This window comes from Eupeodes corollae, chromosome 1 (genome assembly GCF_945859685.1).
Source record: "Eupeodes corollae chromosome 1, idEupCoro1.1, whole genome shotgun sequence".
Taxonomy (NCBI): domain Eukaryota; kingdom Metazoa; phylum Arthropoda; class Insecta; order Diptera; family Syrphidae; genus Eupeodes; species Eupeodes corollae.
In genome coordinates, this window is record NC_079147.1 from 94,446,501 (window position 1) to 94,461,893 (window position 15,393).

Genomic DNA, 15,393 nt, shown 5'->3' on the forward strand with positions numbered 1-15,393 from the left:
TTTTTTTCAAAAATATAGTAAGACAGAAATAACAATAAATAGGCAGCGATAGCGCGCCCCCAGCTACCCTATGATGTCACTTAATCTACCTCGTTGATAATGAAATTTATTTATTTGTAGTTTGAAGTGTCTTTATAGGTACCTATAATTCTGGGGACATTATCATATCTCTTGTTTATAGAGATTTATAAAATAACAACAATAAAAAATAGGACTTAATAAAATGTCTTATATTAAAGAGATTAGAGCACCTATATGTGATATTTTAATGAGTTTAAAATAAAAGTTTCTTATTGATGTTTGCAAACATAATTGATAAATGATTATTGACAATAATTATGTATTTTCTAAATGGGATTTAAAAATTCTAATTCTGACTTATTTGTGGCCACTTCAAATTTGTGTGTCAAAAATTGTGTTACATCCTAACGAAATATAAATATAAAAAAAGAAGCTTGGATGCGACCCCCACTGATAACTTTCCATCCATGAAAAGGGGTCAGGTAGAGGGATGATAAGATAAAGGGATAATAGTGACGGATGTAAATTTTCCCCACAGGTCAAAACAAACAGCCCCGGAACAATTGGGAACAAGTTTTGGAATTTTGAATTTCGATAAAGGGGGGGCTAGAATTTTTTCAAATTTTGCCCATATATTTTGAAATTTTGATCATAGAGGTCCAAAAAATTTGGAACAATGTTCAGCACAACTAGAACAACCTGGAACAATTTTCAAAAAATCGATTTTCGAAAAAGGGGGGCTAGGTCAAAAACAGTTTTTGGGGTCTAAAACCCTCATTTTTGGGTATTTTTCAAAAAAAAACTTTGGAACAACTTTACAAAATTGGAAAACCAAAAAAAGGGGGGCTAACTTCACGCACTCTGTGGTACATCCTCTCTTGAAAAAGGGAAAGGACAACTCCAATCCGAGTGTCGTTAATTTATTGGAGAAGGTTAAAAATAGAGCTCTTTCAAAGTGGGCTGAGAACAACAAAACACTTCCGGATAATCAGTTCGGCTTTAAGGCGGGACATGACACTATTCATGCTACGTCTAAGCTTGTTTTTGATATCCAGTAAAACAAATCTAAAAGGCAATGTACAGGTGCTTGTCTAGTCGACTTCGAGAAGGCCTTTGACACCGTATGGTTAGAGGGACTTTATCTTAAGCTGACCAGACTTTGCATAAGTAAACCACTGTTGTACATGCTTGATGACATGCTTAATGGTAGACGGTTTATTGTCTTTTATATTAAAAATGGCGGTTAAATCGCATTTTTTAGCATTTAATAGCGTAAGCCGACTACCTAATTGCGTACAGAACGGCCCCAGAAATTGAGGGTATCAGGACACTTTTGCAGGGTGACTTCGTCCAGATTCAGCAACATTGCGATGACTGGAAGTTAAAAATCAACCTTCTGAAATGCGAAACTATTCTATTCAGGACCCTGGCATACGAGAAAGAACTGGAAAAAAACTAGGGATATTTGGACCAAATCGACAGACACTGACGAATAAATGTATAGTAAAGAACCTTGGAATCTGATTATATCAGTACTTGTATTTCGACAGACATATGAACGCTGCTCTGGTCAGAGCAAGGGAAGCCTTGCACTGCTAGGAACCAAAAAACCATCGGAAGGCGCTCTTCTTAGGAACCGCTTCAAAACAGCCTTTCTTGCAAAGATTGCCAAAAATGAAGAGACCGAAGTGATTCTTGAGAAGGACGCCCAAGATAAAATAAAGTACCAGAAGGTTGTTGATGAATACAACAACCTTCTGGCCAGCCGAGAAAAGGCCGTTAAGCGAAACAGATCTCGAGTAAAGATCTGCCTGTCTCAGAAAAAGAGCAAGCTTGACGACCGGACAAAGCCAGTGAAAGCACCATCTTCTGAAGCAGCGCAACTGCGTACTTTTAGTGAGGTTGTCAAGGATGACCTCCACGTAGCAGTTGTGGATGAGCTCTCCACAAACAGCAAAGGTCTGCTGAACGTGTGGAACTCTATCGAGGGCAAGCTCTCTGATGTGGTGTTTTCATACACTAGATCAAACAGTTTTGACTCTGGCGAGATGCTCAGGGGGTATAGTGTAATCAAGTATGCGGACAGGTTTTCTAGGGATTTCCTTAGTGAAAGCATTGCTAAGGTTTGCAATGACTGGGAGGGCTTGAAGCTAAAGCTTATACCAGCTGAGGACATCCCTAGACACCCGAAGGCTCGCATTTTGTTGCCGCTCATGAGCATAAAGCCAAGCGGACAGGACCTGATCCGCGGTCTTCAGAGGAAAAATCCGCTGGTCCACATGCAAGATTGGGCTGTAATTAAGGCAGAAGACCAGCGCCTCTTACCTTCTGAGGATTAGCGAGGAGATTTTAGGTGCTCTCGAAAAAGCCGAGTACAAACTTAATTTTGGCATAAGGAATGCCAAAATTAAAATTCTGCAGAGTCGGGGAACAGACACCGACAAAGCTGATGACAATGTCGAGGTTGACGATGTTTTTAGCGGAGTCAAGATCCCAAGCGAGTTGCCAGGCCGCAGCTCTGCAGCTAAAAATAATTAAAAAACGCTCTGATCATCCAGATTAATCCGAAGCACTCTATGTGTGTTCAGATAATCTGAGAGTTTTCCTTAGGGAGGAAAAAATCCACATTGACGTTATCCAAGAACAGTGGATAAACGTCCTTAAGGTGCGAGGCCGCCAAGACAACCAATACGACCTCTTTTATAAAACCGCAGATCAAGACCAAGGTAATCCCAGAACTTGTATTTTAGCTAAGAAACATTTAAAGGGTTTTTTATGTCCAAATTTTAACACACCCGATCTGACACTTGCCAGATTTGAAGATAAGAATACACAGAGTTTTCTGTTGGCCTCTTTTTACTCTGCTCATAATGCATAGTGCAAAATCATAACCGAAGTTAAAATCAAAAAGGCAAACCTTCTGGTCGGAGGCGACGCAAATGCTCGTCATACCCTTTGGGGAAGTTCTGAGATCAGCGAACGAGGTGAGTCACTTTTTGATTTTATTATTAAAAATAATATGACCATTTGTAACAGAGGCAATACTCCCACTTTCGTCTTTCCGAGCTCTGAAAATTATGGTGGATGGGAAGATGTGCTTGATGTTACTTTAGTAAATAACCGTAATTTATTAGTGGAGAATTGGAGAGTTTCCTCTTGAATTCGTTTTCGGATCACAAGTGGATTATTTTTTCAATAAATTTCGAGTCGAAAAACCCTCTGCCTTATAGAAATATCAAAAGAACTGACTGGAAGAAATTCAGTCAAATTGCTAATTTCAAACTAAGCAACTTACCGAATCTCACTGAGTCGATAGGAGACCATGAATCAAAGGTGAAAACCTTTGAAACTTCTATAAGTAAAGCTTTTAGAGTCTCTTGCCCCGTTAAATATAGCCGTAAAACCCTTCCTTCTTGGTGGAATGAAGAACTGTCCAGTCTTAGGAAATTAAGGCCCATAGTTTTTAATAATTTGGTGACATCGTATCTTTTTGCTGTCTTTATATGGCTGCCTTGAATTTTTTTACTAAGACGGGTTTAGAGACCGATCAATTTTACTCCTTGTTTTAGCAGTGTGTGTGAAGTGGACTCACCACTATAAGTTTAAAAAAATTTAATTTCTGTTGATGAATACCCAATATTTTTGAGTCCGAAATTTAAAATGTATTTCTGGTTTAAACCACGGGTGTTGCCAGACTTTGCCAAAGAGGGTATGAACAATTATTACTTTTTCTAGAACGCTATCATACGTATTCAATTTTATTGCAATTTCGTCCGGATTGATTTTCCGTCTAGCGGTAAAAATTTGTATTATTTTTGTCACTTAAGAGATTTGCCTTGTTAGGAGGATGTATGACCTTAGCAAAAATATTGTACCATATTTGCCTGGAATAGAAAACTTCTCCAATAGGAGTTTTTGGCAATGGTTTATTTTGCATAAAGTCGAAATTTTAAGCAATGGAACTTGGTGCTTTTTTGTTGAGTTCCTGAAAAAACCTCTTACTCCTCATAATGTGCACCATATGTTATGATAACTTTCTTTCTCTCTTTATCTTTTTCCAGCTTACGTTGCATGTGAAGTCGTTCTCATTTACTGCATGTATCAGATTCAAATTCCTCTTTATCACTTAGGACCTCTATAAAAAGATTTTGAATGCTTGCATCTAAAGAACCACATTTTTCTTTTGTTTTAATTGGATGGAGAGTAAGCTCTATGTGGTGCTTTATTGCGTCTATAGTGTTTCTCTTTGCACTTAAATGATTTGATAGATCCATTATGTTTTTCTTTATCTGAATTTATTCGTTCTCCACCTCGTGCTTCTATGCGGTTCTATTCGTTCTTTAGCTTAAGGTTGGCAACTGCTAAAGTGAAGCAGTCTGTAGAGCTTTCGTAGCATATCGTTTGTTGCTTTGGTGTTTGATAGTTCTAGTTCGCTTTACAGAAATGGAATTAGCTATACAATTTCTTTTTTCAATAATACCTTTGCACTTGTAGTATTTTTTATTAAACAATTCCAACTTAGAGTATTAAAGCGCATGTCAAGAGGAATCTTGGATGTGACTGCAAGCTATATTCCATGGTTTTTGTCTTTCGCGCCTTATTTTTTCTCTGTCTATGCTTTTTTCCAGCCGTCTGGATTTGCCTTGTAATTCCTTGTATTTGAAAAAGAACCTCTTGGTGAAGAGGAAAATTCTTCCAATGTATCCATTTCCAAAAAATAAGTTGAATAAAATTTACTATTTTAGGTATTTTTCATTTATTAATTATTAAAAAATAAAATAATTACCAGCGAATTCGGTTTAATGAGTCTTAATCTCCACCCAAAACAGAAATGCCAAGCCGACACAAAATCAAACGTCAAATTTTGATTATTTTTCTACTGAAAAGGCGTTTTATTGGAAGGCAATTTTTACTAGACTATTTTGGAAAAGTGTTCAGTAGGCTTTTTTGAAAATGAACTGGTTTTTGACACTGAATTACTACTACTGTATAATGTTTAGGAAATAAATTTTGTTGAATAAGATGGGCGTTAAAAAAACCTAAGAAATTATGTGCATATCTCATTTTCGGTTTTTTTCCGATAGCTGCTTTTGGAAATCACTTCTTCTTATTAATAATACGATATTAAGCAGTTGTTTAATACTCAAATTGTAGTTGTTAAACGAAAGAGACAACAAAAAGGACGTTGCACAAAATCGAAAACCTAAAATGCAGTTTTTGACTTAACACTTTTTACCTAACGCCAAAGATTCTTGGACCACAAGTCACAAAACACAAGAAAGCTCTAAATGAAAATAAGTTCATATTTTTTTCAGCTTTTGGTTTATAAATGTAAATTTTTTTTTTGTGGAGTAGGAGTTAACACTTTTCTGGGTCTTACTGTACACTGGGTTAAAATATGTCATTACTAAAACAACTATTTATATTAGTTTATGAATACAACTTTACGAATATAAGAAAACTTAAAGCTTTTCACAATAATGAAATAAAATTCAATTGAAACAATTATGCACTGTTAAAAGTTTTGATAGAAAAGTTACTGAAAAATGCAATAGCATATTAATTTAAATGTATAATTTATACGATTTGATTGATTATAATTTTAATGGTCATAATTAAAGCACGAAGATGTTTCCCGGAAAATCTAGTTTAACCAGTTTATTATAACTTAACTATTATTAGTCTCTAACTACCTATGTGCATTGTAAATTTACATAACTTAAATACTCAAGACAATAATTGTTAATAGTTGTAGCCATATTTTTCAATATAAAATAAGCATTTATAAAGTATCTACACTCAGTCGTTCAATAACTGTTGGAAAGAATCAATTTAACAATTCAATTTGTTAGAAATGATAGACAGAATAATCTTCAGCTTAGCAGTTCTGGGAGCAGTTAATCTTGTGGTGAAAAATAAAAAAAAGTTTACATAATAATTTTTAATTTAACTCTTATTTTCTGTTCAGATTTGCCATGCCACCGAATTAAACACCGACGAATCTGAAGCCAAAAAGTTCCTAAATGAAACCAGTGATATGTTGTTTAAAATTCACGACGAAAGCATAAATGGCTTATTCAGCACATTTCTAAATGTTCAAAATAATGCTGCAAATCATAAGGCAGCATCTTTGAAAAAGATCGAAAAGGCTGCAAATAAATTTGACTTTAAGAACTTTAAAGACGAAGAACTGAAATATGCATTTAAGACACTGCTTCAAGGAATAGACCTTAATGTAATTAAAAGAAAACGTTTTTCAGATCTATATGATGCATTGGAAGACATAAAAGATCTAATTGACGATCGATTTATCGATGATTTCCATGATCCTCATAATCATGAGCATTATTTAAATGATATTATCGAAAAAATTATCAAAAAATCTCATGATCTGAAAGAATTGCAATACTATTGGGAGGAATACAGGAAAATAACTGGGGATTGGGCGGAGCGTCACCTCTATGATATTGTACTAAAGGCACTAAAAGACGCTGCTAAAATTAATCGTAAGTTCAAGTGAAGAATCAAACCCAAAATTCGATAAAGCTTAAATTTTCTTAGATGTGACCGCTGTGGAATTCTGGTTGCGAGGCTACAACATTGCTGATATGGAAAGCCTGATGACCGATATTAAGCCTCTCTATTTGGAAGTTCATGCTTTCATCCGGGATTTGTTGCGAAAGAAATATGGTGAATCTGTAATAGCAGCTGATGGATTAATTCCTGAGCATTTATTTGAACAAGTTTTGCATCAAGCTGGGACCAACGAGAGTGTACTTGATGAAATGTTCCCTTTTCATAGCCTTCCTCCGGTTGAGTCTGTGATGTCGGAGAAGTTTAAGGCCCAACAATTATATGAAATTGCCGAAGAATTCTATGGGAATCTAGGGTTTGAAAAATATCCTGCAAGTGTTTGGGGAGATCGCATTAAACTAAAGACAACCGAAAATGATAGTCATGAAGATGACGAAGATGACGACGATGATGATGATGACGATGATGAACATAAATCTGATGGTAATAAAGATGAAAGTGAAAATGATAAGAAAAGTGATGAGGAAAGTGATGAGGAAAGTGATGAAGAAAGTGATGAGGAAATTGAAGAAGAACGATGCCATCTCGATCTTTCGTACTCTACTCAGGATATTCTTTTGAAATTCTGTGAGAAATTGAAATTTAAAGATTTTCTTCATGCCTACGCTGTTATGGGATACCTACACTATGCCAAGGAAATGGTGGGTCTTCCAGCATATTTCTTTAAGGCACCGCAAGGCTTGGAACATGCAGTTGGAAAAGCTATGATCTTATCTGCATCAACTCATCATAACTTGCAACAAATCGGAATGACGAATGATTCAAAAATTACACCAGACATTGAAATTAATAGGCTTTTGAGGATGGTTCGTAAATTATAACCCTCTTCTTTTTACGATAAATATATATGCAATTTGTTTGGTCTTTATTAATCTTCTAGGCAATTGTTAGCCTCATTAACATTCCATCGGATTTCGTTTTCGCAAAAGTTATGGCTGATCTTTTGTCGGGAAATGTGAAAAAGTCAGAAATTAGTAAGCACTATTGGAATCTAATGGCAAACTATGCTGGTGTTGGACCTCCAAAGGATCATGAGATTTCTAAACATGATTTGCCTTACAATTTTTACCTTAAAATGGCTTATAACGATATGTCAAGGTAATTTTTTGAACTTCAGTTTGGATACAGTTGCTTAATAGTAGAAATTTTATTTTCAGAGATTTTACAACTGATATTTTGAGTTATCAAATTCATAAGAAGTTATGTGAGGTTAGTGGAAAATATTCCAAGGACCAACTTCATTTATGTGACATAAATGGAAACAAAGATGCTGGAAATGCCCTAAAGTATGTTAAAATAATGAGGGGTAAACTTAAGGAACAAAAATTATAAATTCATGTTTTTTGTTTAGAAAAATGATGCAATTGGGTAGTTCAAAACCATTTAATGAAGTTCTTCGTACGATGTTTCCCGATGACCCAACTGTGAAGGCCGAAGGACTCTTAGATTACTACAATCCGATCAAAAAGTTACTTGAGGAGAAGAACAAGAAGGCTAACGTGACACCTGGTTGGACAGATTCGAATTCCAAACAAAATTAAATCAATTTTTAACTGGACAATAGTACATCGATATGATGAAAGATAATGTTTTGAAATGTTAAAGCTTTTGAAATTGTTCACTGATTTGAATTTTAAATACATATAAATAAATATATTAATATAAGTATGTATTAAAAAGAAATTTTAACAATAAACTTATCAACTTCCCAAAGAAAGTAATTGTAATTGGTGTGATTTGTCGAATTGACAATTTTGACATTTTTCGACGTTTCAATAGTCCCTAGATTATAATATAACAGATTTTTAGAGAGATGCCTGTTCGTGAATCTGTGGGTCCGTACGTTTTGCAAGTTTTTTTTGCAGTCCATGTCCAGTGAAGATATCGGCCTCAAAAAAAATGTTAATATAGGTACAGATACCTAATGCAGAAAAATGCAAAAAAGACCTTTTAAAAAAATGAATGGTACATTGACCCAAAATTTGTCACGAACCAGTAACGCTGACGACTGGCATTAAATTTTAAATTAGAAACTGTGACGTGGCACCAAATTTTTATTATTCTGAAAGGAATTCAATTAATGTTTTTTTTATTAAATACAAAATTTGTGAAAAAAATATTGTCAACTTGAAATTCTTACGAACAAAAACTGATTTTTTTTCGAAAATAATTGTATGCATCGAAGACTAAGAAGGGAAAATAGAATTGATAGCTTTTTTTGTATACAAAAATAAAAACCTAAAAAGTTTGTAAAAACTGATTTTCGACTTAAATATCTTTTTAAATTTAATAAGATATATGCTTCGAACTAATTTCATCTTATAAAAAGTATAGTTTTTAATATTCTTAGATCAAAAAAAAAACTGAAAACCTTAAAAAATAGTTTGAAAATAGTTTTCAACTAAAAATCTCGTTAACAAAAACAGATATTGATATCAAAGTTTTAAGGTATTTTGGAAAGAACATACAAAGATTAGACACTTACCCTTTATAAATGTGTGTAGAAAAAACATCACATTAAACAAACAAGACAGAATTTCAATCAGGTTCACTAACAAGTCTCCATGACCAAAGCTTGTGTAAATTTACATAAAGCTTAGTGTGATCACCTATAATATAGGGTACGAGTATTATCTTTTTAAAAGCTCGTTACATTGCTTTGGTTCTGTGAAATTGTTTATTTTCTATTGATATACATATATACCTAACTTATATTGCTCGTAGAAATATAATAAAGCTTGGGGAATCCCTCAAAATGACTTTTGTTAAGTAAATGCAAGATTTTGGTTAGGGAACTTTCGACAGAAGTGCCACATTTTCTTACAGTTTGAATATTTATTGACAAAAACATACCAGAAATAACAAATCATAAAAAGGTTAGGATGCGACCAAACTGAAAACTTTCATTTAGTGTCCTCTAAAATAAAATTTCTTTTTGCAATAAGCTAAATTGTGATGTTATGAACTTCGGTATATAATCAATAAATTATTGAATTAAAGATGTTTTTTTGTTTCAAAATGTTCCGGACACTACGGCTTTTGCATTATTATTAAATGTTTTGGTGAGAAAAGTGTCGTTTTATTTTCATAAATAAATATATTTTTATATCATTCAAAAGAGTATCTTAAATAGAACGCTTTTTTAAGTTTATAAATTTTCGAAGAAGCTACTAAGCTGATTTAAATAATTTTTCTGGACAAGATTTTATTTTGCCTGAATAGTATTTGATGATCACTTTTGACTTGCAACACATAGAAGCTAAATGACAAGTATTGTATTCGTAATAAAAATCAATAAAAAACAAAAATTACATTGCGATTATAGAGAAGTCGAAAATTCCGTCCGTCTATTAGTCTGTTTCCGCTACAGCCGAAGCCATTGGATTGATTAAGCTCAGGAATGGAAAATAAAGTTCAAGCAAATCCAATTTAGGGGTTTTTAAAATTTTTTTTTTAATAAAAACAGAAGGCCCCATATTCAAATTTCAATTCAAATTTTTTCAAAAACGAACCGATAGCTAAATAAAATTTTCGATATAAATTTAAACTTACATAAAATAATTTTAAACTAAGACTTTCTGTTTTCTGGAAATTTTAAACGAAATTCTTAAATAAAAAAAGCAACAAATCAACTTAAACTACGCAACAATGCCTTCAAAATGATTTGCTTCAAACGTAAAGGCCTCCATATAGAAGCCGCCATCCCATTAGCTAAGACCTTAGTGGATGGATCTCTACAACATAGGTTAGGTTAGGTTAAAGTGGCTGTTGGTTGGGAAGTCCAACACACTTAGACCAAAGTATGGTCCGTTGTGATACCACATGGATCAGTTGATCAGCTTAACTCGTTGAAATAATTGGAGCTCCGAATGAAGTGTAGGAGACAAATAATGTCAGAATTTTTTAGATCGCTGGTATTGTTGAAGTAGTAGTCTCCAAGGTGGGTTCTACGTCTTTGTGATAAGGCAGGACATGTACACAGAAGATGAGAGATTGTCTCCTCCTCCTCCTCGTTCATGCAACTCCTACAAAAATCATTTGAAGGTACTCCAAGTCGAATAGCATGCCTTCCTATCAAGCATTGCCCAGTCAGGACACCAAAAACGAGATTAATTGTTTGAGCGCCTGGCGCTAACATTAGGCCAAATTAGTATAGTCGCTAAACAGGTGGTGGTGTTATTCAACCTGAAGTTTGTTTTCTCTATGGTATCTTAGTTTAGCATGAGTTTACATGTAGCTAAGGGGATACCTATGCTAGCATTGTGAGCCAGCGGAGGTTAAGTTGTTACGCTTTTTGCAAGTTCGTCAGCTTTGCAATTTCTTGGAATTTCTATGGGCCGGCACCCAAGGTGAATGTTGAATTGTGTTGCCATCTCCGTAAGAGATGATCGAAAATTTAGGGCTGTTAGTGAGTTAGTGGAGACAGATTCTAGGGATTTTAACGCAGCTTGGCTATCCGAGAAGATGCGTATATCATAAGTTGATACAACGTTTTCTCTAAGCCATGATAGGACTTCTTTTATAGCCAGGATTTCAGCTTAAAACACGCTTCAATGATCAGGTGGACGAAAAGAGAGACTTAAGTTTAGTCTATCTGAGTATACGCCTCCACCAACCCCATCCTCCTTTTTTGATCCGTCTGTATAAAAGTTTATAGGATCATCGTTCAAAAATGATGTATTCTCCTAAGAAGACCTGGGAGGTATAGTCACTTTGGGCTATATAGTTATTTAACTGAGGATGGGGTATGGTGTAGTAAATATTACCGGTTATAGTTCTGAACAAGTTCAAAATAGTGGTGTGGCAATTCCATTATTGATCCACAGAGAGGAGGCTTGAAGCCGTATGGCTGTATTAGCAGCCATTTGCTTGCTGATGGAACAGAACATCAAGTGTGGCGGAGGGAGTAGAGCGTGTCGCTATATTTAGCGCCGTCCACCACCGCTACTCCATAGGTAAGGATCGGCCTTATGACAGAGATTTAAAGCCAGTGTGTAATGCGGGGCTCCAGGCCCCATTTATTACCAATGGCCTATTTACAGGAGAACAGGGCTACTGTTGCCTTGTTTATTCTCTCTTGAATATTGGGTTTCCAACTTAATTTCTTATCCAAAATGAGACCCAAGTATTTTGCTTGCTCAGAGAATTTAAATGGTACACCGTTTATGAGGGGGGGTCAATGAGTGGGACATTTTATTTCCTTGTGAAGAGGACAAGGTCGGTTTTTTGTGGGTAAACGCCTAGTCCACACCTATTTGCCAATTTGATGAGATTATTTAAAGCGTTTTGTAAGAGTTCTTTTAGTATATTGGGATTTTTACCCTTTACTGCAATAGCAACATCGTCCGCATAAGCAAACACTCTGTATCCTTCTCTTTCTAGAGTAATAAGTAATTCATTTATTACTAAGTTCCAAAGGAGAGGGAATATAGGACACCACCTTGTGGCGTACCTCTGCTGACACCCCTTTGTGCAGTAAAATCACCCAGTTTTGAATTGATAATCCTTCTTATCAGAATCTGATTAATCATTCGCTGATCGACTTATCTACCTTCAGAGATGTCAATACACGTGCAATTGCAGATGTGTCGACATTGTTAAATGCACCCTCTATATCTAAGGAGGCAACTAAGGTGTAATCTTCATGATGGAGGGAATATTCGATTGTACGTGCATAAATTTCTTTTTGTTGTAGGCGTGTTGAGTCTTTGAAAGGAGGGAATTATCAATACTTGCCCTTAAGATGGATATCGATCAAACGTTCAAAAGTTTTGAGAAGGAATGATGATAAACTGATAGGTCTCCAGCTTTTGGAATAAAAACGACTTTAACTTGTCTCCAAGACATCGGGATGTATGCCAATTTAAGACATCACTTGAAGGTGTTTTCTAAGATGGCCCCGAGGCATTTTTTAAGCAGCTTGGCATAACGTCCTTTTTTTCAGAACCCGGGTTTCCTCTTCCTTTTACCTTCACAACTATAAAAATGAGGTAGTTCAGAGTCCTCCTTCACCTTAGAAACGAAATTTGCTCTGAATCGACACTTCCTTAGCAAATCTAAGAAAAAGAATACACCGGCTCAACAGTTTAAAGGACTTTATAGTCAGATAATCGGTTCAACAATAGGACTTCATAGTCAGATAATCGGCGATAAAAAAAAAACCGATCGAATTGTTTGTACAAATAGTTTGTTCAAGGAACCAAACTCTTCTTACGCAGTAGTGGAATTAAAATCAAATTTAGATTCAAAAATAATCCAACAAGGACTTCTTACCATTTCTAGTGGAAGTTATATGTATATTGGAACTAACTGCAATTCAGAAATGATTATATATCACCAATGATCTACCTGGAAAAAAATAATTTTCATTTTCAACGTACACTTACGCCTAAAACCATTTCCTTAGATTCCTTAAAACTTCGCAAATGTTAACATTTTCAATTCACACCAATTACAAAAATTCTTTTAATGGTTCTCGACGCCATCAGTTACGCTAAGATTTTTGACTATGTAAATTTTGTTTTTTTCATTTACCAGTTTAAATGGCAGTTCCGAATAATATTTTCGGGAAGTTTTTCTGTTGCTGACAAAGATCACATAAATTTAAAATGTTTGACATGCTTTGCTTTAATTAAAAAGCAGAGTTTTCATTTCTAGAGAAATTGAAACATTATTTCCTTTAAATAAATATGTTTGCTCTTTTTAGCCAGACTTCCACTATCAGCCTGCTTAGTGCTTACTCGTAGATGCAGACAATATTTTGATCATGATCTTGATGGGAGTCAATAAAACTTAAAAATTGTAGGGAGACAAATTTGTGGTTTTTGAATTAAAAAATATCGATAAAACAACGAAAGGCATGAGACATTGCGGTGGTATTCTAGTTTTGTAAATGTTTCGATTATAGTTCTATTTCTAATCCAACGAAGAAGAGTTCGATCAATACTAAAAGCACGATAAGAGTGCTTGGTGCCAAACTCTATCACATGCTTTTGGAATATCAAGCGCAATAATCTTACTTACTCTCGGTGAGATGAACTATGAGATCACCAGTGGACCTATTGCTACGAAAGCCATATTGTCATTAAGAAGCTTCCATTCTTCAAGATATTTCTTAAGCTGCAAATTAATCAGCATTTCCATGATCTTAGAAAGAAGCGACGTAAGTGCAATTGAATGATTGAACGGGAGGAGGATTCGCCTTTTTTCGTATTCAACAGAAAATCAATTTTGAACGAAAAAAAGTGCAAGAATAATTCGCTAGAATTTGCTTAAATCATAAAAAAGTCATTTCATTTATATTTTAAGGTCTAAAAATTAAGTTTCTCTCAGAAAATCTTGATTAACTTAATTTTACGTTCTCGTGAAGGGTTCCCTTCTGGAGCATTACCTAAATATGTTTTTCTTTCTGAAAGAAGCGAAATTAAGAAAATGAGAAAGTTTTAAAAGAAATTTTAGGGTCATTTTTGAAAAAATGGAATTTTCAATTTTTAAAGAAACAAATTTGTATGGGCACTGCTGTTATTTTTCGTATAAAAAAAGAAAAAAAAAGGCCTTAAGCTAATCGGTTAACAACCTAAATTTAAATCGGCACAACGATTCAGGATGTAGGGACCAGGATAGACAGACATGCGGACGGAATCGGGGGACCCACTTTTTCGACTTTTCTACCATCATATTTGATTAAAAGCTCGAGTTCGAAATGTTTACGAATGCAATACTTTTTATTAGATCTTATATGTCGCAAGTAAAAATCACAAATCATATGATGGAATTAAAGTCTAGTTTTAGGAATTTAAAGGCAACTTAATATAAAATTGACGATATATATTTCAAGGTTTCTTCTTAAAAACCTAAATATTTGCTCTTTTCCTTAGAAACAAATTTTATGAAAATAATTTAAACCATTACTAAAGTTACAAAATATTTTAATTGTTTCTGACAACAAACTGTTTCTTGGTGAATAACGTCAAATTACTAACAAATCTTTAGAAGAAATTGTTACTTATACAACTTAACTGTATAAGCTTTATAGGTCATATGACCCTCCCCTGGATCGTCCATTGGTCAAAATTTGATGAATTTGTGCAAAGCTTTTGAAATAGGGCTAAATTTCTGAATAATGTTCTTATGTTCTTGGTTCATTCAACAGTTTTTTTTTACAAAACACAAATTTTGTTTTCATATAAAAAAAACTAGATAACTCAAAATAAGTTGGAGGTCACATCCATTAACCCAATACGACTAGTTTTGAATTGAGTTAAATTACTACAAAAATACAAACAAAAAAAATCTCCCAAGTCATGATCCATACGACCCCCCCCCCCCCCCCCCTCTTATTCGTAAATACAGTGCTTCGTTTTTGTACTAACCCTCTAAATGACAGCTGTTACTTTTCTGCACAAATCTTAGAAATCTGAAATTAGTGCTAATTTTAGTACATTAATCAATTAAAATTTCACATTTATAAATATCAATTATTCGAAAAAATGTTTATTAGCAATCAACATTCTTATGTAATTCTGGAAGCGACGCTTTTCTGTTTATAACGCAATGAATAATATAACTTATAAACCAGTTTATATTTTCTTAGCTTTTCTTACTTATCAAAACAGAAAACGTAACTTGTTCGCAAATTTACAATTTACAATTTTCTCATTGAACTTGTTTTATTCAACTTTGTACTTTCAGAAAACGTCATACAAATATAATTTCGCATGTCTTCTTTTGCTCCGAATACGATGTTTTGAAATCAATCTTAGATTCCAATCATATTAA

At 34.2% G+C, this 15,393-nt stretch overlaps 1 protein-coding gene across 2 annotated transcripts; it reads left to right on the top strand.

The window, feature by feature from the left end:
* The first annotated feature begins 5,773 nt into the window (after positions 1-5,773).
* Positions 5,774-8,336, top strand: LOC129940879 (angiotensin-converting enzyme-like). 2 transcript variants are annotated; one of them, XM_056049401.1, is made up of 6 exons: positions 5,774-5,929; positions 5,990-6,527; positions 6,583-7,421; positions 7,496-7,713; positions 7,773-7,901; positions 7,967-8,336. In XM_056049401.1, the coding sequence occupies exons 1-6, from the start codon at positions 5,876-5,878 to the stop codon at positions 8,154-8,156; spliced, it is 1,968 nt and encodes a 655-aa protein (XP_055905376.1). In that variant the 5' UTR covers positions 5,774-5,875; the 3' UTR covers positions 8,157-8,336. The 2 variants fall into 2 exon arrangements, with proteins under 2 accessions (XP_055905376.1, XP_055905377.1); XM_056049402.1 differs by having other exon boundaries at positions 5,780-5,926.
* Positions 8,337-15,393: the final 7,057 nt, after the last annotated feature.

Coding starts and splice junctions, on each gene's coding strand:
- LOC129940879 (XM_056049401.1), top strand. CDS start 5,876: ATGATAGACAGAATAATCTTCAGCTTAGCAGTTCTGGGAGCAGTTAAT. Junction 5,930..5,989: donor TGGGAGCAGTTAATCTTGTG/GTGAAAAATAAA, acceptor TTTTCTGTTCAG/ATTTGCCATGCCACCGAATT. Junction 6,528..6,582: donor AGACGCTGCTAAAATTAATC/GTAAGTTCAAGT, acceptor AAATTTTCTTAG/ATGTGACCGCTGTGGAATTC.